Consider the following 25,472-nt stretch of genomic DNA (forward strand, 5'->3'; position numbering starts at 1 on the left):
GACTGACAAAGGGCTGGAGAGTGGTTTGAAGTAAGTATGAGCAGGAAGGAGAAAGAGATGCTGGGACAACAGAAAAGAGAGGAAAATGCAGAGGTAAATTGTGAGTGCAGTTTCATCCAGTTTGTGCCAGGAAATAAGATATAAAAATCAAAAGGAACAAAAAAAACCAGGCTTGTTTCATCTCCACTTTGTTTCTTTTTTTCCCTTTTGAATTGCTCTAAAACCTTATTTTTCAGGAGAAACGACTTTCTTTTTAAGACCAGAAGCTTTAAGACAACACTGGCTAAGGCAAAAAGCCACAAGTGAAGATAAAAGGAATAGAAAAACAACAGAAAAAACAAAATCTAATATCTGCTTTTAATTGCAATGCAAATGGGTACTTCAGTTAAGTTGGTTGGGCCACACAATCAGCTGCAGATGGTGGTGACAGGAAACACTTGTTCCTCTCTGGAATTATAGCCTTACATGGCCTCCCCTCAGGGACCGAGTTTGTTGGAGGCTTTGTCCTGACTTAATGTACGGTGCTTGTGTGTGTGGGCAAAATAATTTGTTTAGAGCCAAACCTTATTAACGAGACAAAGAAAAGCAAAGCAGGATTGTGTGGACTGGGTGTACTCTGCGGTTCTCTCTTGCCCGCTCTTTAGGCGGCAAGAGTAAAAAAGCTGTCAAGACGACTGTAATTAACAGCTTCATGAAACCTATGCCCGAGTACTCTCATTCATACTTCTGCTGAGAGACAAGTAAATAAAACAGTGGCCTTTTCTTTAATGACATCCCTGTAGCAGTAAAACCAAAGCTAAGATGATCTCGGGTTGGCAGCACAGTCTGATCGAAGCTAGACTCTTGAAGCGTGAGGATAATTAGCATCGTGCTAATTAGCAAAAGCACTAGACAGTGTTCCCTTGTCATTGTCCTCTTAGTATTTGACATTGATAATATGTCTGTCATATCAAATCTAAGCGTCCTGTTCAGCCAGCTGATGCTCAAATGATTCAATTTCAAAGTGAAGATGAAAAACTCGGGGGTGGCATCCAGTCCGCGTGCAGCACTCGTCCAGTTTCACAGCAGGACGGACCGAGGCAATGCAGCGCTTCAGAACCGCAGGTGATATTGGGCCAACAACACCAGAGCCACAATGACGGCACCGCTGTGTATCTGTCTTAATGTTTTGTTACTGTGAATGAGATGCAGAAAATCAGTGTTTTGCCCCGAAATGTTCTGCATGAAACTGGTACACAGCAGAAATAAGGCACTGTACCCTCTCACACACACACACACACACACACACACACACACACACACACACACACACACCCAGATGACTGCACATATCCATCCAGAGTGCACATAAACACACACCCGTACACACACAGTAATACTCTGTAACAGCCTATTTTAACAAGTGTGTTGTCATAACCCAGAACTGTTAAGAGGTTCATACTGTAGCTATTAACAGGGTGAAATGATTTAATTAGTATTTTTTCCCCCTTTCACTGATAACTTGCATCCTATCGACACTTCAGGGGCATGTTTGAACATCACAGGAAACATAATGATCTTAAGACGTTCTCTTTTTGATCATACTAACTGTGTGATGAGGCAGCCCAGTTCAAAAATTGATCTTTTCAAACTTGGGTTGTTTTCACTCTTGCAATTGCTTTAAGTACACATAACAGATGGCTGACAAAATAAAAGCATGTTTCATACCTGTCAGATAAAGAGAGGTTATTAGATGAGGCAAATCACAAGAACACACTGGCACATTTGGTGTTAAAGAAGCAGACGTTTTTAAAGGGGACAGCATGTGTGACACTGCAGAAGCAGAGCAAAGGGAAACCTGAGATTGTGATGTGTATGTAGAGCAGTTAGAGATGTATGGGGGTAACGCTCAGTATCTGCAATACAGATGATCCGTCAGAATGGAGAAAAGACTGTTTGAGAGAGAAATGATCCAGTTACAATGAGAGAGGCAGCAAGTGATCCAATCACTGCAGAGCAAGGCTGTCAATGGAGGAAAGGCTGTGTAAAATCAGAAGATGGTCCAATCATGATAGAGCGATAGAAAACCTCAAATTTAAATATGGGCATGAGTTACAAATCACCTTTCTAAACACTTGCAAAATGTAGAAGAAATGAATACAGAAGACTTAAATCAAATCAAAATACATCGAGGGGCAAAATGGACAAACACTTCAGCCGGAAAGTCTCATGGGCTGGTTGAACGGGAGAAGGGAGTGACAAGGAAACTGAAAGAAGAAAGTCTGAGTGAGAGTAAGAGCTACTAAAGCAACATAAAGGCCTAGAAAACATGACAAAAGCAGAAACTAAATGACTCAAAGGAAATCAAGTGAAAACTGCTGGCTTTCGCCTACCGTACCAAGATCAGTCTTAAGATCTGTTGGCAGACTTAACTTTCTGCCGGGTCCCTTTACTGAAACAAAAGAATAGGAAACAAAGCACCAGTTAATCCCTTCAAATGAAAAATAATAAATAAATCATAAAAAATAAAGAGGGTGTAATCTAAGACAAACAATGACAAACGAAAGTGCAAAAACGACTTTAAACCAAACAAAATGGAACAAAGAACCAGAAACATGCAAACTGGTGCAGTCGCACACGGCAGGCATATTTCAAAATGCATGCTCCATTGTTGTCCCAGGCCAGTTTTCCCAGCTATCTCTACAGGATTAACAATACTTGCCCAGTGGACTAGCCAAGTTATACACGTACTGAGCACAGTATTTCTTACAGCTAATGGTACATATTTAACTTAGTCTGACTGTCAAACTTGGGTCCGGCTCTCTACAATCTGATTCACCCTGCCAAAGATTTTTAACGAAATATTTCAGTTTTATATTAAATCTTTGCTCTGCTTAAATGCCCCAGTAAAATCAGATTTTCTACGGCCTGGGATGTCTGACATGGAAGCACAAAAAAGTGACACCACAGGGTGTCAATACAAAAATCACAGTCAGACACTGGTGGCAACAAATAACTCGTTGAAACATTTTGCAAGCATTTTGCAGTAAGTAGAGAACTGCAAAGGTCGAACTTGAGATGTTATGAGTCAGTTTCCCCCTCAGAAAGAAGGCAATATTTCATTGTTTCTTTGTGTTGAATGATTAACTTGACATGTGGAAGACAAAGGATGGTGTTTAAATGATGCTTGATAAATTTCATGACCACGAGGAAAACAGCACGACCATGAATTTCCATTCTTCAGAATTCTGACCACTTAGGTTTAGATTTGGAAAATTCATTAAAGGAATCAATGATGATTCCTTTAAATGACTATTCCTTTGAAGAAAAAAAAAAACCCCTCAAGCTTCAATCCTTCTGCCAGGAAGTACAATAAAAGAAAGGAGTACAGCAGAGGACATGAGGTCTACTGGAGCAAATGGTGCAATTTTTTTAATCTACTGTAATCTAATACGGTTGGTTCCATTTATACATTTGCTCTGAAGGACCGTGTAGGCAGTTTAGTATCAAAGGTCATTTTGAGGGAAAATATATTTCCTGTATTGCAGAGGAAATTAGGGTGTTATGAGGCTCTAATTGAATTTCCCAATCAATGAATTTCTGTTTCCATTTTTTCCAGGAACAATTAAAGTCTTTCAGATTAGTGTTGCTAATGAGATAATAGATGGAGCCTCTCTCTTTGTGTGTGTGTGTGTGTGTGTGTTTTCATAATAAACTGTGACCAGATGCTGCTGCAGCCATATAAAATGTGCAGTGTTAGGGAGACAATGACAGAGGAAATATTTCCACAATAAACCTGCGACATACACATGTTCCTCTGTTTAATAGCTCAGTGGCTGCATTAACACTTCATAAAATGTATATTAATCAAAACAAACAGGTGAGACTGATCTGAGGTCCTGAAGGGCTGTTTATTGTGAACAGCAGCGATAACCAACTGAACGCTGCATGTGTTACCATTCATTACCATGTGTTTTTGCAGCTACGGTCCCACTTTTTACGACTTTTAGCTTTTACATCAAGCGAGCATCTTGCTGTTGGTATCTTTACGTGACAATATTAAAAAGCTTGCATGACAACAGTTTATGTTAGATCAGCCCTATTTGTGACCACAGCAGTCCGTACCTTACTCTGTGATTTGGTCACGCAGTGTTCCCTTCACAAAACTAGAGGACAACATAAAAGTTTTTTTTTTTTGACCACTTATACAGTGTGTTGCATCTTGAAAATGATTTTTGTCATCCCAGATATGTCTTCTGTCTGCCTGGAATATTAAAAATAATTTGCTCAAGGTGAAAGCCTTGACCTTGCTTCACTCTTCGTCTTCTCTGCTGTGCTAGCCTGGGATATGGTGGGTTTAAATGTTTGTTCCAAACATTAGGCAAACATTTTACCATTCCAGGCTTAGAGATTTATGTGAGATCATGAAAAAACCTCTGAAGGCGTTAGATTAAGAAGTAAAAACTAAGAATCTACCTCTAGCAGGACTTTGAGCTAAATGTTGCTAACACGTTCTTCACAATGAGAATGCTAATATGATGATGTTTAGCATGTAGCTTGTTGGAATGCTAACATTTTCTAATTAGCACTAAACACAAAACACTGCTGAGGCTGACTGGGGTCATTAGTTTTGGGGAACTTTATGTGACCGAATCATACTCGTGTACAGAGTGCTGAGATCACAAAAGGGGCTAAGGCTGGACTTGATCAGGCCACAACACTGATAAACATACAAAGCAAGCTGAAGTCATATTTATCAGCACCGCAGCTGGCCACATAGTGGGCACCATGCAGTCAGTCAGAGATGAGGCAGTGATGAATGTTAGCCAAGATGACAACGAGATGAGATTGTGGGTTCACTGACACACAGTTGGACAGACACGCACAGACAGTTCTGAGCGCCACAGTCCGGTAAAGTAGCATGTTGCCTTTGAGTGACAAAGATGTGTGGTTCCAGTGGAGGCACAATGATTAACGTCACAGAGAATGAAGCACTAGAGGCACTGACGAGTGAGGAGGAGAAGTACCCAGCTGGAATACAATCCCTTCCTCTTCCCAAGCCTGCCTGCTTTGCAGCACAAATGATGAAGGATCCAAGTTCAAAGCCCAGATCTGGCACATACAACAAACATCACAGTGTCTACCCCCCTCCCACCCGCCCCCTGGCAGCTGGGGCAGAGAGATAATGCAACACCAGCAGTCGTCTGCACAAAAGCATGGAACACATTGACAAAGCAGCGACAGACAGTCTACTTCTAGGAACACAGTCCCTGTCAGCTTGTTTACACTGCAAGCAACTTGGCTGATGGGTCATTCTGTTGTGACCGATCGAGAGGGTCCAAATGCTGCTGTGTAGCGAACAGCACCTAGAATATTTTGACCATGAAAAATGAAATATCCTTTATAGTATTTTGAAATATTCAGTGCTTATATGTGCAATTTTCCCTGCTTTTCTCCCAATTTGGAATTCCCAAATCCTTATGGACTGCATTCCTTGTCACTGCTAACTGCTTACCCACCAGTAGGAATTGCCAGTGCAGCAACAAGGACGAGAACCCACTTCCTACGTGCCACTTGTGCGCACCCTGTATTGTCTTTTTTTCATCATTTCATATCACGTTATTAGCCAGTGCCACTTGATTTCCCATTTTCAATCAACCTCCGATGCATCCTTCACCTGTTTTCTTTAAACAATTATCCTTTCAAATTAAAGTTGAAGTGAAACAGGGAAGCTCTGAATCTTCTGATCCATTCTGCACCTGCCATGGTGGTCTGTTCTTCATGAAACTTTGGGAAAATCTGCTTTGCTTCTGGCATTCTTTGATTGAAAATTCAGCCACTTTCTTCAAGGCAGATACGACGTAGCCGTAGCGTACGCTTTATTCAATTCGTTAACCACAGCACCTCATTTTTGTTGCTTTGGAAGGTAACAATTTGCCTGTGGTGTCTGCTACTAGTGTTGCTCACAGTGTGGAAGCAGCATTAGCATGCAAGGTGCAACATCGAACCATCCACCTGTCCAGATACAATCATCCCATCTCCCTTGTTGCATTATTGCCATACAGTAAGAACCACAAGCAGATGTCCATGTAGAGGCTGAGATCCGTGAGACATCCCTCCTCTTACCATTGTCCAGTAAGTAAAAGACTGGACTGCAGTGGCTGGCTCTCAGACTGGCCACAGGCTCTGGCAGGACGCGTGGGTCATTGTGAAGGGAGGTTGGGTAATGAACTGGAATAGGAGACACAGACTTTTCAGGGCAACAAGGGAGAGACAAACAGAATGGGTGAACTGGGGAAAAGAGAGACTTGCAGGTAACAGGAAGGAAAACAGTTGAGAGGTTATGAAAACAAACGGGTTAATAAAAAGGTTACTTTTCCACCAGCAATATGATGCTTTTTAACAAGAACAACTATTACTACCACAAACATCAACAGCACTACTACTACTATTACTACTATTACAACACCTGGTCACCACTACTTCTAACAACACGACAAATACTAGTCAAGTGTTTGTAACCTCTAAGTCAGACATCTTTCTTTTTTTTTATTTTAACCATATCTACTGTCTCCACCAGCTCCATACAGGCAGTCAGTCATCACATATGTCGCTGTGACCTGAAGTGTCTTTTAATTACTTCCAAATACACACTACCACCACTTCCAAGGTCCAATAAGGCTTGTTAACCATTTAATACACATTTCAAACATACAACAAATAATTTGCCTTATCAATTCGCAGTCACTGTCAAATATGTGCTGCTTGATAAAGACAAACGGTTGGTCGAAATGTTCCCAGCCATGATGTTTAAAGAAACTCAACAGAGAGCTAACTTTGGCAAACCCAATAGAAGAGTGTGATTCATTCAATGCTCCTGTTTGCTCCCTGATGCTGTGGCTGAAAAGCTTCTGACTGCAGAAACGTGACTGACTGGAAAAACACTGGCAGAGGACCTTCACTCCTGACAGACTGGTGTGGCATGTGTCACCTAGCCTGCACCATCACTGGGGTGAAGCATCACTGTGCACCATTGCCACCTATCCAACTGGTCTGAGAAAAGTCACACCTGAAGCAGAGACATTTAAACTGATTTATGAGTTATAATATAAAGCATACGTATAAGCTATAGTATGGATGACCACAGGTTGTTGTAGAAACTGTACCAGCAGGGTTTAGTTTAAAAACTGCTGGCAGGCTTATTGTAAGTTTTATCAAACCACCTTGAGTTGCATGGAGCCGAGCAGGTGGCATCGGCCCAGCACACTGTGCAGTTTCAGCCATTACCTGCTTCTTTTCTCCTGTGACGTGCTCTTGGCTAAATATATCCTGCCAGGTCAGGCACCGATCAGTGGCATCTCAGCTTGTTAGTCCATCTCATGACTGGGCCTGGTCAAGAAAGCCTTGCTACAGACACACGTGGCTAAGCTCCAAGAAGAAATGTAACGTATAACCCCAAACCAAAACAACAGACCTCAGGACATGAAAAGAAGACAGTGGGATGGATGTGGAGGCAGACAGCTTTCAGACAGGAGAAAGGCCAATTATGGGGCCTAATAACAAAAGGACGATAAGGAAAAGATCTGGAAAAAGAGAGGGGAAGATGTAGAAAGGAGAGGTGAGAGAGACACCTGCAGTTATTGACACCCAGGGTAAATCAGGATGATGGCTGGCTTCCTTAATAAGCTGTCCACAGTCTGTATATGGCCTTGAAGAGACACAGCACACCTGGTGTGCCAGGGACGACCAGACAGCCTCAGAGGGCCATAGAGAAGGGTGCAAGTTGATATCCAGCAGAAGGAAACGAACCATGAACTCTTCGCCAATCAAGCATAGCATAGCTGTGCTCCCTCATTTGTCTCCAGCCATAACCATTTTAAATGCACTTTACACCACTCTAGCATTAATATTGAAGATTTCTTAAGATGACATTTTTTTTTTTTTTTTAGTTTGGTCGCACTGCTATTAACTATTGTTAACATTTCAATCTTGATTGCAGATGGTGATTCTGTACTCAGCTCAATATAACAGCTCCACCAATCTGTCCTTTTCCCCCTCTCTGAGTAAATGTTAAAGTGAATCAGACACTTGATCACACTGTGTCGTGCTGCGTCTGCCCCAATGCTTTTCATTCATCTCTCCATTATTCTTCCTTTTTCCCTTCTCTCTAATTAGTAAATGACAGGGCTGCAATGGGACAGAATGACCATGACCTAGTCCACATCACAATGCAGAAAGACTCTCTGCCAAGACAGATAAGAACATCTTGTCCTAGTTTTGTTATTCTGCTCTTATGCTCTCCTTAAGATGTTCAAAGGCAAGGCTGGGGAGTTTTCAAAGATGTGAAAACAGACAAAAGGGACAGCTTGTAAAAAGACAAGCTCAAGGCTGAGAAAATCAATCTCTTACAGGTAACAATGGAAGTGCATTTGCTGGATAAAAATCTTAAATAAACATCAAACAACTGAATATGAGGTGGATTAGTATTATTGTGTGTAAAAGCTCCTCAAATATAGAGTAATACGTGACTTGGGAGCCCTAATGAGGATCTGCAACATGGACAGGTCTGCAGCAGAAACATCGAGTCAGGTCAGGTCCAGTATTTGTACAGTCTGTAATCGCTGCCAGTACAAACTGTCCCAAAGACTTTCACTTGCCACTGACCAAAACATGGACACCTGTGTGCAGGGAGGAAGTGAAAGGGTAAAATATTTCTACTTTGTCATTTAATCTGCTGTTTTATTTGGCATGATGATTAAAATAAAGCCTTTTTGCCTTCATGGTTGAAGGCTTCCTCCATCATGAATCAGCTGAATGCGTTGAAGGCCAAAAGTCTCAGGACGTGACGGAGTAATCTCTGACTTACTGAGTCACTGTAGAGTGACACTATTCAGCCTCCTGTGGATATGGTACATTGGTATTTCTATGCTACTTGGCAACAAGATGCTTACTTATGAGCTACACCTACAAATAAGCATCAGTTGGAATATTATACAATTTTTATTGGCAAGGTTTATCTATCCATCTATCCATGTCCTTCAAACCAGCCACATCTTCCAGATCTTCCTGTGTTAAACTGTGCCATTTCAAGACCACAAGGGATACAAGTAATCCCTCCAGTGTGTCCTGGTCTGTCCCAGGGTCTCCTCCCAGTTGGACAGGCCAAGAACACCTCCACAGGGAAGCATCTAGGAGGCATCCTGATCAGATCTGGCTCTATTCTGAGCTCCTCCTGGATCGCCTGAGCTGCCTGGCCCTAAGGGAGAACCCACACAGCCCTCCCGGCAGGAGCTGACAAGTTACTGGGGAGAAACTTTGTGTGTCTGTGTGACTCAGAGGATTTCCCATGGACACTCTCCCTAGTGAGTGGCGAGAACCAGTTATTCAAAGGCTTGGACCCATGAGACTCAGGTTGGCACAGTCCAATAAAGCCAAGTGGGCTCACCACCTGTAAGGACAGGGGTAAAGCTTTGGCGCACTGCCAATTGGAAAGTGGAAAACAAAGGGGGCTTTGGTGGCCTGAACTCTGTCAAATTATTTTTTTTCTGAAGCCCATAAAGGGCCTCAGTGCTGGGAAAACTCCCAAAAGCTTTTACTCTGTGTAAAAAACACTAGACTATTGAATATTTACACAAAATGGCACCATTCTCATGCCCAACCATTCACATACTCCGAAACATAAATGTATACATTTACCACCAGCTAATGATGTCTTATCGCACAAACATCAGCTGTGGCCTCCCCAAGGTTTTGAGAAAAACAAGGTTTCACTCTAAGTCTGTTAAGTTCAAAGAGATGATATTTTGAGTTCCCAAAAATCCTCTAATTCCCCTGCAGGATCACATTTTCCCAGAGCTTATATTGCTTAATTGCAAAGAATTCCAAAGTTTATAAATGATTCTGCTTCTGTTGGCGGGTTTAACATTATTCTTCTTTTCCTTGCAGATCATGTGAAAAGTACGGATTGGTCATCAAGGTAAGCATGACAGAGAAATGTTTCAGGCTGAGTTGGTCCTGACACCACAACAGGCTATTGTCATACAAGGTTTTTTGTAGAAAGAATGCCAGTTTGTGGACGGAACGAAATAAATAAATAAATGAATCAAATCTTTTCTATAAATCTGCTTGTACTCAGTATATCTATTATCTGCTACATATAAGAAACATCACCAGTAAATCTTTTTGGTTTAAAGTGAACAGCTTGGAAACTAAAACTTTATAAAGCATAGAGAATTGTAAGGATACAGCATGGCTGCTTAGCAGTGTCTTAAGCACACAGTCACACACTTACCCACTCTCCTCATTTGACCTTTAAGAACTAAATTTGCTGAGATGAAGCATTTTCCCATGACAGACACAAAAGCACCTGCTGGGAAATGCTCTCGTTTCTCTCTCCCTTCATTATTAATTTGTTTCTTACTTTGCAACCTGTCTCCAGCCACACAGGCCTCAACACGCGATAAACAATCTTGTAGTTTAAACTCTCATTCACTATGTCCAACCTTTACTGAGCACCCAGGAACCTCTTGCATCATGAACCACCATCCTCTCACATTGCAACTTATTTGTTGTACTCAACCATCATATCTACCCTCATGCTGTATCTCCAAAGTGTCATCCTGAAACTCAAGGCAACGATACAATGAATATAACATTAAGTACAAACATTAAGGACGCTTACATTATATGCTTCAGTCTCCTATAAAGAAATATGTCTATTTCATTATACATCCTGTGGCATTTAATTCGAGTGAAGCACAGCTACACACTAACATGCCAGCAAATATTTAACAGGTTTTTCTAGTATGGATGATAAGAAAATATTTAACCAGCTGTAAGAACTGTTCTGATCTGATCTCAGACAGATATTTGAGCCTTGATGTTATGAAACTATGCAGGTTACTACCACATGTTATCAACAACCAGATATCACCACTGCTGCAAACTGTTGTATCAACGCTGATGTTATTGGCCTGCTATCCTTAGTCATCCTTATGCCTTGTTTGCTTTATATTTTACTGTCTGCCTCTCTAAACATGAGCTGCTGGCTACTTTTATGCGATCTCAGGTCGCTCATAACACTGTCAGGATGTGTCACTTAGTCCAAGAGAAGAGGAGCTGGGCAAACAAGAAAGTCAAAGAGGCAAAGAGAAAGAGGTAGAACAAGTGAAAGGTGTAGTCTCTCCTTACCTTTGTGAAAACATATATCATTACACAACAGCGGAATAAAGGAACATGAACATGCATCAGACAGGCCACAGTATACTGCAGTCAAAGTGTCTGATAACTACATCACATTTTCTCACCAACAACTTTGCACAGAAGGGGTTTTCTGCACTTCTTGAACTTGTTCACAACTTTGAATGCGACACATCCATATTACAACATCAAACATGAGTTGCCATTTGAAACAGCTGCCATTCTCATCAGGTGAAGATGCTCTGGTGATGGGTGAGGTGTCCACAGGCTGCATACTGGAGGTATAGCTCATGTTCAAAGACAACGGCGTCACAGTGCCACTCACAAAAGATACTTCCATACAGGGAAGGTGGACTTGGCACTGTGTGTGTCTTTGTGTGTGTGTCAGCAGGTTACCTGAGGTGGGAGACTTGCTTCTCTCCATGTCAATGGACTGCTGGTTGTCAGAGAGTTCAGTGAGGCCTGATCAGCCAATGGGAACCGAGCAGAAAAAAAAGTAGAGTATAGACACTCTGTAAGATTATTCGAACGTCGTCAGTGGTACAGATTTAACATAAGTCAATTTAGATGATGTCAGCCACGCAGGGTCCCATGAAAGAGCTCAGATTACAGTTTATCAATCCCAGTACTTACTGCAATTATCCTTTGCAAATGTGTGATTCTATGGGGATCAAGGTCTTTGACATCTGAATATGTGATATCTGCTTTTTACCTTTCAACCTGTGAGTTTTTCTAGGGATTAATTCTGTCTTTCATGAGCAGAGTGGCTGAAATCTGATGTGACCTGCACTACAATCTGTTTAATATAATATATATAGACTTTTATTTTGAATTCTAACCAGACTGCATTAAAATGTCAATGCAGCCATAGTTACTCATGGACAATATGTAGTGCAAATCCCATGATCAGTGTCATATACAACCAAAACACAAAACAGGACACATACTTGATCAGGCTCTGATCATTTGTGATCACATGCACCAAGCACAGGCCACAATGAGTCATACCTACCCTCTTTTGGAAAACCAAATGCTGAAATTTCTAATTCTTGTTCAGTTTTTTGTCTGACTGCAAATGTGGGGTGTTTAAGCCGTGTTCATTATGGCTTCATTAACAGCCTCACTGAGTCGTCACAGTTCAAAAAATTTTGATTAAATTAATTATTTCTCTTCAGTAAAAGTTTCCAGCAAAACTTCTTAATGCAAATCTTCCTTCATTCATTTACACCGGCTTTACAAATGATTGAAGACATTGAAAAGGACTCTGATTAAACATTTATTGTAGAGTGAAATTAAGAATTCCTTTGTAATCATCAACTAATAATGCATATTTTAGTTTCTCCAGGCCCAGTGGCTGAACGCGGCTTTATTCACCCCACTAAACTATGCGCCAGTTAAAATATACATCACATGGATCATATATTATTTAGAACTGCCCTTACTTAACAGATTCAAAAGAGTGGCTCTTTTTCTGCAAAGGACATACTGTTGGACATGACTGGAATAGGGCAGTTTTGTTTCGTATGGCAAAATACAGATAACAAACAACCACTTTCATTCCAATCATCTCTTTGGTTTACCCCTTTGCCTCAAGTCCCTACCATCCCTTCCCAGACCCTACCAACCCTGCTGTCCCAGTATGTTCTACCAAAACACTGCCCCAAACCCCCAACGCCCCCACACACAAACACAGAGTCCCCCAGCCTTCAAGAAGGCTCGACTTACTCTGATAGGATGTACGGATCCTTTTCTTTGAATCTGAATAAAAGTTAGACAGGCCACGCATGCAAAACTCTGTCAGGCAGGCCCACATGCCCACATCAGCAGCCACAGAGTCACCAAAAGGTGGGAGGAGGAGGAGGAGGAGCAGGAGAGGAGAGGGAAGGAAGGAGTAATGGAAACGATGGAGGACCGGAATAAAGAGTGAGAAGTGGTGTTAGAGATTCAGGGCAGAGAGAGATGAAAGAGGACAGGAGGGTGGGAAAGAGAATGAGGTGGCAGAGAGGTATATGAGAAAGGTGGGACAGAAGAAGAAATGAAAGAGAGAAAGGAGGGAAAGGATGTGAAGGGAAAGGAAAAGAGGATGGATGGATGGATGGATGGATGGATGGGGAAGGGATTGGGTTGAGAAATTTCAGTATGGAGGGAAAGGAGGGGAGGAAAAAACGAGGGAAGGGGGAGAGAAAAGAACACACAGGCTTAGAGTGGAAAAGAAAGTGAGAGCAAGCAGCAACCGAGTTAGTGACAGGGGAGGACAGAAAGATACACTCGCTACTGCTGCAAACCCCAGAGACGCTGATGCGATTGGTCGTTTGCACGAGAAGTAAACGCAGGTAACATACCATTAGTTACAAAGCAGCATCAAAATAAATCTCTTGTTGCATCAAATAATTGGTCTACTGTCTTCACATGTTCAGGGTGGTATTAATAATGCATCACACTAGAACTACATAAACACACCTACAGCGATCAATAATTACGCATCATTTTATGAAATGAATACACTAACTCTGATTTGACATATATATAGTGTACACATACACATATGTGCTGGGACAACAGCTAAAAATGTTGTGGGAAGGACAGAAAAATATGTTCTGAGAAGTTAGAGAAGAGAGGAGGCCAGTAGTTTGCTTGGCCTTTTGACAGTGATTTTACAGTTCTGTCTTCAGTACTGTATTAACTCCAGCATAGCAAGTGCTCCCGATCATACCACCACCACCTGGGGTGCAGAGAAAGGGCACAGCTTCCTGTTTTTATTTTTCCTTCCATCTCCAAATTGATTTCAAAGACCCAACACAGAAAGACTTTTACAAAAGAGGAAGTTGGGAACAATAAGTGCTGTGGTAGTCAATAAAAGCACTTATGCAACAGCAGATGAAAAGAGTTGGATCTAAAGCCCAAAGTCATCCCTCCATCTGCGCTGATATTCCCCTTCACACAAGTCCTGAATACAGGTAAAGCATTTTCAGCTACACTTGGGGGAATTATGTAATAAGAAAGCTCGGTACTTAAAATTGCTTAGAGGACCTTAGACATCTAAAATATTAAACCACTGGAGCTGCTATGCCCACAAATCCAGAGGTTAGAGTAGGGTGAAATAAGAAAGTTCTTTTAGACGATGATTTCTGGACAGTGGGGCTGACTATCTTTACAGTAGGTAAGTATAACAAAGAGGCTTCAGAGACCATCATCAGCCAAGATCAGTGGCAGAGAAAAGGGAGGGAGGTGTCAGGAAGTACAACGAGACCTCTGTGGCTTTTGACTACACATCTACGCTCAAGCAGGACTAAAAATAGAAAGGACAGAGAAATCAAACGACAACATGCATAATAATGCCAACGTGGAATGACACGCAGCCTATAACATGCACTTCATCTCATAGTGCACATATGTGACAGGCATATTGACATGGATGGGTGTTTTTGTCTTTGTGTGTTACTGTGCGAGAGAAAAAGAGCAAAGAGAGGAGAGCAATAAGGCTGGACTGATACAACTTTTCAATGCTGATACGAGATTTTTTGATGATATTTTCAACAAGCAGCCGATATCTTTAAATTTGCTCCTTTGCATGTCAACTTACTCCAAATATTCAGCTATGTTTTCCAGAGATGTTTATTTCTACCAGGTTAAAAAAGCCTCTCATACAGTTTTTAGACCATCTGACATTAACACTGTAAACTAGGCAGTGGTGGACTTTCAAAGCTAAAAGTATTCAGCTGAATGGCCCCTTTCAGAGTTATATTATTACATACTGTATATGTATTATTTAATTTTCTATTACTGATACATTGAGTAACAGAAACTTTAATGTTTCAGCTTGTAGTAGTAAAGTTTTTACTATTTTAGTATTGTTTAGTATTGTTATCCACCTTTCACTGTTACAATATTAAATATGAATTATATTCTAAGGACTCAGCCTTGATACATAGTACGTGCTCTTCCAAGTGTACTTAATCCTCCTTCACCACTGAAAATCGGATGATACGAAGAATGATGAAATATATGAAATTTATTTCATCCTTGCGTGGAATCTGGTCACATTAGGGGAAGCCATTAACCTGATTAAATTGTAATGGCTCGGTTAAGGTTCAGGTTAAGAGCTTGGTATTGATCAATTATACAGGAAATATAATTAAAGTACCTGCGTCATTAATGCAGATTATTCATGAAAGATAGATCAGATTTGCCTGATAGATCAGTCTAACCTTAAAAAGAAGAATAGATAGAGAAGAAGGAGACAGAAGACTGAAGAAATAGGAAGAAGAAAAAGCAGCAGACAGAAGGAGAGAGGACAGGAGAATAGAAAACAGATGATAGTCCGGATGTAATGACTACATTGTCGACACTTTGTTGTGTGGTTGCACAGCATCAGTTGTGAGTGATGGTGTGTTGGTGTGTGCGTGTGTGTGTGTGTGTGTGTGTGTGTGTGTGTGCGTGCGTGCGTGCATTTGTGTGCGTGTGTGTGCTACCTGAGGTGGACTGTCTGTTCCTGCGGGGGGAGCGGGTAAGGCGCTGGTAGGGGTCGGCGGCTCCATACAGATCCAGTGTCGACATACACAACAGGATGGTTTTCTGCAAGTAGTCCACCACCGCTAGGCCATTACAGTTCCCAAACGCCAAACTGGACACACACAAACACAGCAAGGAGGCACATGCACATGCACAGACACACACAGACATTTGCATTTACATGGAGGAGAAAGGGTGTTATTCAGCTGAGACATTTACACTGTTGGCAGATTTATTTCACCAGGTTATTCTCACTGACATTAAAGGTGCTACATGTGGCACTATCAAACACTGTCAAATTAACTGTGACATTTTGGTATAATTACTGTCAACAAAAGCCGATCTTTATCTCACACTGCTATTGCTGCTGTTTTTGAATAATAATACCGCATTCCCCATAAGCCCCGTTGCCACCTGCTACCCCTGGCTGCTTCAGAGCCTCTGGCTTAACTGATGAAGAGAAACTTCTTGGCAGTAATTTCTCTGCTTGCTTTTGTACAGAAGATGTTCCAATTGATCAGGCACGAACCAGAATTTGATGATATTCACAACACACGACTCTATCATGGTCTTTCAATTCAACAATTGGGAAAAGATGATAAAATAAATGGGGCAAATGCATGAATGTCACTCAAACCTGCCACTGCCCAGTCTATCTTTGCTCTCCCCCGTCCACCAGATGTCTGGCTCAGTTTACATTACTGTCACATGGTCAGAAAATTTGTGTTTGCAAGAGCTGTTTGTCATGTACTCTGTGTAAACAATCATTTCAATACCACAGACATGATTACACATTTGAAAACACATCACTCAGAATGCACTAGAAAACCGACGAGTGGAAAAAGGCCAACCCCTACCCTCACCCAGCCTTTCAGTGCAAGCCACACTTATCCACAGCTTGAGCCTTACAAGCACAACAGCAAAACAGACATTAACATAAAACCAAAATATTCACTGATCAAAGTAAAAGCTCGACAGCTGCGCCGATGAGAATGTCTTCAAACTGAAGTTGCAGAGAGGTGTCTTAGCGCACCATGCACTTTTGAAATGGTAAAAATGTAACAAAAGCGAACCTTTGTCAAAGACATTCCTAACATGAAGATGACCACAGGAGACAGCCTCACGCCTTTGTGCTTGTGAAGGATTTTTTCCTTTTTGTCTACTTTTCTCTCAGTTAGTCTGTGAACACACAAAGGCCCCAAGGCTACAGAGCATAGAGACCTCAGCTAGGAAGGCGAGAGTCGAGACGGACGAATGTAGGACGTAAGTTAACTTTTAGATTTACGTATCCAATGGAATCTTAACACAGACCAGTGATACCAGCATAGAATGGCCACATTTGGGAGGAGTATAATAAACAGGTGTTAGAAACATGTGGCTCTGTATTATTTATACACCCGCCTGGAGAGGACATCTGAGGGAATTGGTGTGGCACTACTACATTAATTCGTTGAAGTTGTACTGCTCATCAGCTTCTCCTTGATGCATCAAACCTGCAATGATGACTTAAACACCAGCTCACAAAAATTTCCATCATAATGGAGACTTAAGTAAGGTGTAAGGAAATAAATGGCACAGAGATTTATTGCTGTTGAAAATCTTCATATATGTGTTTCTGTGTTTTAATGTAAAGCTTCTTTAGTCGGTTATAAGTACGGCATACTGTATAGCTATAGAGTACAAAGTATCAAGAAAGATAAATCTCTTATTGTCTGTGTGTGTGTATGTGTGTGTGTGTGTGTGTGTGTGTGTGTGTGTGTGTGTTTATAAATAGGGAGGCAGGAAGAAAAAAGAATAAAACAAAATAAACCAATTTCCACAAACCTAGTAGCTTTAGAGGAGAAAGGGAAATGATGGCTCTGCCTTGACGAATAAAGAGCTTTTTTTTCCCACAAAGAGCTGTGATTTTACTGGTTTTTGCCGACAGAACTTCTAAGCACAGCAAAGCCGTACAAGCGTTCTTAAAGCACTCTGGGGACCAGGAAGTCATTCAGCTTCTCCTTAACACTAATACAACATGTTTCAGTAATTTCTGAATTTTGAAAACTGAAATGTGTAAAAAAAAATTGTCAGCCATTGCTCAACCCTCACTCACTGTATTCAGTGCTAAAGCTATCATTACAGAAGTTTGCTTTTCCTAATTGGCTGGCATGTGTTAAATTTGTCAGGACACCTCAAACCTAGTTACAGGAAAAAGTTAAAATACTGCTCCAACCCTGTGCTCAAGAGTGCAATAACTACAATAAATAATAGCAACAATATTAACAATAACCACGTAGGATTAACCACCTTATATGATTAATTAACCTTTTAATGATGTCTGTAATACTCCAGAAAAATCAACAAATATAAATGAAGAGTCAGGCCAATGAAGACACAGATACACACAGACAGATGAGCAGAACAATGCATACACACAAACATGCTGTGTGCTCTTCAGAGTCAGTGTGTTCGATGGTTTGTGGAGGTTTCATTTCAAACCACTGCACATGCAATTCCTCTGTCACACATTTAATAACCAGAGAGAGACACAAAACTATCCGGTGCTTCGCTAGGTTGAAACTATGACGTAAACCAGCCATTTACAGTTCTGCTGCTATCAGTTAAAAAGCCTTTCTGGTCTCTCAGGCATAATCTTTTTGTCTTTGTTCATGTGCAATTTTTGGAAACTATAACAGGGATTGATTGTTGTCCTGAGCACAGACCAGGAAAGACATGGAACAGATCAGCCTAATGGAAAAACGCCTTGTCCATAATTCTGAATTTGACAGACAAATGACTAATCACACACATGGATAGGTAGACCAGCTGACAGACAGACTGCCATGCATCTGGAGACTTACAGGCCATAGGCAGAGTTGATGTCCAGGCTGGTGATTTGTTGCGGAGGTTCTCCATCTACCCACAGCAGCTGGATGACCAGCTCTGCCTGGTAGCCAGGAGGGACCCGAACCATCCGGTCCTTCACCCTGAAACAGAAATAAAGATGAGTTTAATGTACTGTGTAATATACATAGAGACACACAGAACATGGTTGCTTCCATCATGAAAATTCACTGGCTAAATAGCTATTATACATGTAAATACAGTTGAAACTACAGACTGACAGTTAATCTACTACAAATGTGCATCTGCAGTCATATATACAGTATCTAAAACAAACATTCATATCCAGTCTGTACTGTAAGCTGGATCTTACCATTTATCACAATGACCAGCAAACCACACTTGAGAGAGGGTCTCCGTCACAAGCAAATTGTTTCAACAACATGCCGATAATTGTAACTAAGAAGCTTGCAACTATGATTTGTGTGAGGAGGGTCTTACTTTAGGCAGGGGATGCTGTCTTTGATACCCTCAGGTGTCCCACTGCTGGGGCTCGCTGGGTGTTGGTGGTGGGGTTGGGGTGAGTGGGAGCCCGGCTCTGAGAAGCAGGGATTGTTTTCATTCTCTGATGGAGTGATAACATCTTCTGACTCACACTGTAGGCGCACCTCTAGTGACTGAAGACGACACAAACACAAAAGTATGGATCAATCATAACAGCTAACTGATTACAATAACCATATCTACTGAATTAACAATGTTGGATGAACTATGACAAAGTATGAGCAGAAAAGATGTTCAAGCAGTGGTTTGTAAGAATAACATTGCACCTTACTTGCACTCCTTTTATTACAACAAATCAGCAAGATGTCACTCACTTTGATTCTAATCTCACTCACCACTATCTGAGTGTTGGCATCGTATTTGCTGAAACGATACAGGATGATGTGGGCTGAGATGCCAACCACGCAGAAGATGCGACTCTGGGGGCACCAGCTGACCATCTGAATAGCAAAAGGGTCTTCCTCCACCAACTCGGCTGCCCGGCCTTCACCCGGCTTTGGCTTCTCAAACACTTTGGAGGTCTTCACCTTGTACAACATCTGTAGTGTGACTGGTTAGAGAAATGGTCTGGTGAAATGCAAAATACACTGCAAATACCAACCATATGAAAAGTGAACAGCTGACATTGCCAGGAGTGAAAGCACCTACGCAGTGCAACAATATGGTGTGATTGTAGTGTTTGATGACAGTGGGCTTCTGTGCTGCAGGTGGATAAGCTTCATCAGGCCATGGCTAGACATGCTTATAGGTAGGATAAATTCACTGTTGCCATAGGGCTTTACATGGGATAAGCAGGCTTATCCTTTAAATTATTATTATTATTATCACAGAATGCTAGCATACTAGCTAACAGGCATGGTAAGATACAGTAGCTTTAGGCTGTTAGTTTCAACTCTGAGGGTCTGCTAAGCTGAGATGATGCAATTCAAGTAAATGCCATCCACAGACCACAGCTGTCAATACAGTTTCTTTCAAAAGATTTAGAAAAAATAAAAATTAACATGTTGGATTGTGAACATGCACCCCTCTATGAATGTGACAATGGACCATGTGTCTAATTTGTTGTGGCGCATCTCATATCACTGTGGTGCTATTAATTTAGTTTGAGTTCAGAGCCCATGGCCAATCTGAAATTGCTCACAATGGAATTCAGGGAAAAAAACGTTTATTCAAGCATGCTGTATCACAAAAGCCTGAGCCGAATAAAACGTATCACAAGAAAGACAGAAAAGCTTAGAGAGTGGACTTACTTGCGGATGCATCCCAAAACTTAATTGATCCGTCAGCATGTCTGAACAAATAGAAAGAATGCTTTTCTTATCTATTAGGCAAAATCAGCGTGCTTAACATTTCTAAGGAGGATCAGGAAATTACAAAGAAAACATAAGGTTTAACACCACAAATTCATGTTACACCGTGCAGGAACCATCAGCTGACTATTCCTTATGGTTTGTGATCGCTAAAAAGTGAAGCTGAATCTCTCGTCTCCTCTGGGACAGTAAAAACTCTATGAGCCAAGAATTTAAGCACTTGTAGGTGTACTACAAAGTAGATATCTCCATGTTGGCCTCGTATTTGTAGACTGCTGCTGATATCTGTGAGTGTTGGCTAGAAGGAGACACCACCCAGCGTGCATGCGTCAGAGCAGGTTAACAACTCGGTCAGCCCGCGACAAAGCAGTGTGGCCCCAGGCTGTGCTGAGGCGGGGAGGCACAGACCCAAATCAAACTTATAAAGCTCACATAAACAGTCATCTGGTTCTGTCATGGCGTAAGCAAGGATGCTCATATACTGCAGTTTTCCCTTTAATTGTGATGGGTGTATACAAGCACGTTCTCCTCCTAAGAGCTTGGCCTAATGTGTGTTTGGACTTAAAAGATAAATTACCGTCAATATTTCTGGCTTACCCTGTGATGATAATCTCTGGGTAGGTGTGGGAGCCTAACGTCCACGTTCCCCCACTGACTGGCCACTCCTGACAGGGTTACAGAGAGAGTGTTGATTATTTTGAAACCCAGTCACTTTGTGTTGTTCCTCTCCCCCTGGGCTCTGTCGGCTAAGATTTCATTTTATTCCAAAAACGTTTTTTCACCCCCAAAAAGGACACTGTACTGATTATAATGACTCGTATGTTAATGATAACCCATAATTTGCTTCAAGATCATAGCAGCAATTATCTGAGCTGATTTTTATTTTTATTTTTTTAATTTGGAGGCTCATTCACACCACAGCACCACAGCTGGTAGCCTGGTAAAAAAAAATCTGTTTTCTTTTGTCAAGAAGTGCCAAAGCCACTTGAAGAAGAAGAAGAAGAAGAAGAAAAAAAAAAAAGCATCACAAAGGAAACGTATTTCTCCCTCATATTTTCTCTTTCCTACCTTTTGGCTGTAGCCGGTCTTCTTGTGTTTAGCTCCTATAGAGTAGAGGATGGGGATAATGTCGGGCGGACACTCTGCAAAATAGGCTGTGCAGGTAACCGGAGACTCATGGATGTCCATTGGGTACGGGTTCTCAAAGACAGGGAAGCTGCAAGATACATGCATATGATAAGCCTCAGTACAGCTTACAGCACTATGGCAAAACTGGCAAACATGGAAGTTGAAGTCTTCATGAAATAGCATCAAGGAGATACTTGATCTAGTTACATGTACACTGCATTATCCGTTCAATTAAATCAGAATAATATCCATAAAGGTTCCAGGTTTTCAGATCTGATGGAGAAAAACCTACCAAACATAAAAAACTCAATTACAAGATTATCATTACTAAAATACTCTCTTTATCTACATACCCGCATTATTGCATATAATTAGATGAATATGAGTGTGAGGATATATATGCTGTGTATTAGCTGACAAATCTACCTTCTCTGGGTGCAGGCCATTTATTTATTTACAATGGACAATATCAACACAATTACCAGCCAATCAATGAGCTGACAATGTCAACAAAGGCAATCTGGACAAATTCAAACTACATTAAGCCTTATCAGGAGAGGAGATATTTATCGAACAGCTTTAATTAGCTAACCTAATTAACTAGGTTACCTCATTTATACCCTTCACACTGTAGGCCTAATTTATAGTGTTTTGCTGCCATTCAAACGTATTCCCTGGCCTCAGGTGTTAACCTGTCAAAACTGCACCACATCAACACCCTTTACCTTCACCTTCTTTCCCTCCAATACAGTAATATCAGGGTCATTTCACTGGAGTGTTAGCATTTTCACCCCAAAAGCAAAGTGGCAAGTGTTTATTGAAAAGATGTGGGGTTTCTTTCTCCTTGAAGTGTAGATTTGAGTGACACTGCTTAGTTTTTCAGCTCTTTCATTTCGTTATTGGCTTTGATAGGATTTGGCTTATGTATACATTGTATAAGTAGTTTTTCCTCTGAGGTGATGCCAGGTGACATCGCCTCATGTCAAAAGTTGACATGTTATGATGAGACTGTCTCATTTCTCTATCATCCACATGCAGCTTAGCTGCTGGAAGGTGTGTTTATGTCATATGAAGCACATACTTGCTCTGTGTCAGATCCACCACAATTAAGTCCTTCTCCAAAAGCACCACCACTGCATAAGGCTCCTGGACCTCTGTAAGATACAAAGCCAACTGAAGAGGATAATGCTTAATCCATATTTACATTAGCTGCAACCACACAGTGTTTTTAGGACAATATTTCGTTTATCGATAGCTGTCTTTATGGCACCCAAGAAAACATCCAGAAAATATATGGCACCAGTTTTGTTATTGTCTTGAACTCACCGTTGTTGTAAGGAGTCTCACAGAGTGCCATAAACTCTACAATAGGATAGTCCATCTCCAGCACAGTGATGGCCTTGCCGTGCATGATGGTTAACGCTGGCCGCCGTCCCGCTTTGTCATATGACAGACCTCCAGAGAAGATAATAAAAGGTTCGCTGTTGTGGAGAGAGAACAGGAGTTTAGGAAGACTTGGTCTGTATCAGTGCTAGCAGCTGAAAATGACCAGCCAGATAAAGAAATGATGGAACAAAATCAATCAGCCAGTTAAACTGAGACAGGAATGTGACACACAATCTGTTTATGACCACTTACTATACGCTACTGCCCAAATAAAATAAACAAGTGAAAAAATGACTGAATGAATTATATCTATTTGTACGTTCAATCTAATATTTTGTTTGTCACGAGCACATTTTAAGATGCTACAATCATAAAAGAATGTTTTGCCAAAAACATAAATGCTTTTTCTGTTGCTGCGTTATGAGTATCACCAAGTGAGGTGTCTTGTTAGTTCATTACATGATGAAATAACCACAGGTTAAATCTCCTCACAACTGTATTCAAATCATAATTTAGTCTCATCAGGAAACTTAAGACTTAATGAATGCAGGCAATCTGGAAGTGAACATTTGCTTAAAAAGCACACACCTGTTCCTCGAGGTCTTGTACTCCACTTTGAGTATGGGTTTACACGACTCCTTTCTCCCATCCTTCTGTATCTTTCCTGAATTAGAGGAAATAGCAAAGGAATGGAAAACATATCAAGACAGCTCCACATTTAGCGTAAACATCTCCTCCTAGTTCTACTACAACTGATACACACTTTTTGGCATGGAAGCAGTTTGATCAAGGTACTTTTTGGATAACATTAGACAGTGTTTTAGCCCCTGGATGGTGGGTGTACAAATCACAAGACTCTGACTCTGGAGTCCTTGTCTTCTGCATCCCCAGCCCAGTGTTATGCCAAAGCACGCAACAAGCACCCACCAATCCACTGGAGGATAGCGTGTCAGTGTCACATTTTGCCTCGCCTGGGTGTGAAAAGTACACACATATATGAAAATGCAGTGCCAACGGGGGGTGATAATGACAGGAGCTGAGGATAAACGTAGTATGAAAGGCAACAAAGACCACTTAGGGGTCAGGGTACAGTGGAGGTTCACACACACACACACACACACACACACACACACACACACACACACACACACACACAGGACTTTCCACAGGACAGCAGGGTTAGATTCCTGTGAGAAACCAACGGTCAGTGTTATTTTGTGTTAAGAAAGTAGTTAATTAGACATATATTTTATGTACAGTAAATGTGATTTCAAGCTGTTTACACATCATCTCTTATCATCCACAGTCTCTGTTAGGCAGCTGAAGCTCTGGGTAACGTTGACTTATCATCACTGAACAAACTCAAAGGTACACTATCACAACACACACTGAAACGTCAAAGCAGGAAAGGACAGAGAGAAGGGAAAGGGAAGAGAGGAAAAATAAGAGCAAACCACCAAACCTCTCAGTAATGCTTTGATGACAGTCAAACCCACAGCTGTATAAAGATTTACCCTGACACATGGTCCAAGCTTTTATTACATGTCAATCTGTTCATACCCTGTCTTTTTTTTTCCCAATGAAACCTGTGCAGGTGGGCACATATGACTGCAAATACACATCAAACCTACAATGTTTTCTTTAAGCTCTCACAGGTAAATCACAATGACACAATGATTTATTGACCTCCAGTTAAACTTATTCTTTCAATGTCTTTGCATCCATGTATTACCTCTAACGCTATTTTTGTTATCTTGTTTTTCCATGTTTCTGTTCAATCCGTTGTTTTTCCCCTTAAAATAAATGTCTCTGTTCCCTCTTCTGCTCTCTCAATCTTCTGTGTCCTTTCACCTTGTAGCCGTCAGTCTCATTCTTCTTTCCGTCAGGTTATACAGCAGTCCGCATTCGTTAGTGCAACACAAGTGTTTGTTCAACTGTCACTCAAAGGCACAAACTAAAACCTTGGCTTGTCCAATATCCACCCAAAGTGCCTGCTAATACTAAAGTCCGACACAGTCACTATTTATTTGTCTTTGGTAACAACATTGTCTCCATAACTAATACTTAATCAATCCGGATCTGAGTCACATATGTGGCACTGAGCGAGTAGAGGTCTCGTCTTGTACTGTTTGTGTTGTTTGAATATCAGTAACTCACTCTTACAGCAACAGGGCATAGACAATTAAATACATGGTTTGATTAGGCAACCAGAAAAACGTTTGCCTACACTTATATGTCTGCTGATATCTAACAGCAAATGGTACATAGACTCTTCATACATGAGGCTGGATGATTGCTGTGGTAGCTTTGGTGTTGTGCTGTTAATGGTAACTGTTTCATTGTTAGCGTAGAGCTCCGACAGCAGGTTCAGACCGAGGTGGATTGAGGGCCTGCAGTCTTCCTCGAGCTCACAGCATGACATCTGAGCACAACAAACAGCACAGCCAGTGACAGCAGCATCCAGCAAGCCAAGCAGTCAGCTAAGCTGGGTGTGCTGACGTGATGACTGACTTATGCTGTCCTGCCAGAATCAGTTCACTCATCTATTTTGTTAATTTATTCATGTCT

General features: G+C 41.3%; 1 protein-coding gene across 10 annotated transcripts in view; it reads right to left on the reverse strand.

Annotated features, from left to right (window-relative positions):
- stxbp5l (syntaxin binding protein 5L) overlaps positions 1 to 25,472 on the reverse strand; it is a 125,135-nt gene that overhangs the window by 14,841 nt on the left and 84,822 nt on the right. For 3 of the 10 annotated variants that reach the window (XM_076746274.1, XM_076746271.1, XM_076746269.1), the window contains exons 9-20: positions 23,493 to 23,568; positions 22,845 to 22,999; positions 22,600 to 22,672; positions 21,459 to 21,606; positions 20,988 to 21,055; positions 20,331 to 20,371; positions 19,416 to 19,630; positions 19,018 to 19,193; positions 18,534 to 18,659; positions 15,651 to 15,802; positions 12,904 to 12,972; positions 11,575 to 11,640 (exon numbers count right to left, since the gene is read on the reverse strand). In XM_076746274.1, coding sequence (XP_076602389.1) covers positions 11,575 to 11,640; positions 12,904 to 12,972; positions 15,651 to 15,802; positions 18,534 to 18,659; positions 19,018 to 19,193; positions 19,416 to 19,630; positions 20,331 to 20,371; positions 20,988 to 21,055; positions 21,459 to 21,606; positions 22,600 to 22,672; positions 22,845 to 22,999; positions 23,493 to 23,568 — 1,365 coding nt within the window. Of the gene's footprint in view, positions 1 to 2,377; positions 2,432 to 6,105; positions 6,211 to 11,574; positions 11,641 to 12,903; positions 12,973 to 15,650; positions 15,803 to 18,533; positions 18,660 to 19,017; positions 19,194 to 19,415; positions 19,631 to 20,330; positions 20,372 to 20,987; positions 21,056 to 21,458; positions 21,607 to 22,599; positions 22,673 to 22,844; positions 23,000 to 23,492; positions 23,569 to 25,472 lie in introns of all 10 variants that reach the window. The other 7 variants (XM_076746275.1, XM_076746272.1, XM_076746270.1 and 4 more) reach the window with 4 other exon arrangements.

Source organism: Chaetodon auriga, chromosome 13 (assembly GCF_051107435.1).
Source record: "Chaetodon auriga isolate fChaAug3 chromosome 13, fChaAug3.hap1, whole genome shotgun sequence".
NCBI lineage: Eukaryota > Metazoa > Chordata > Actinopteri > Chaetodontiformes > Chaetodontidae > Chaetodon > Chaetodon auriga.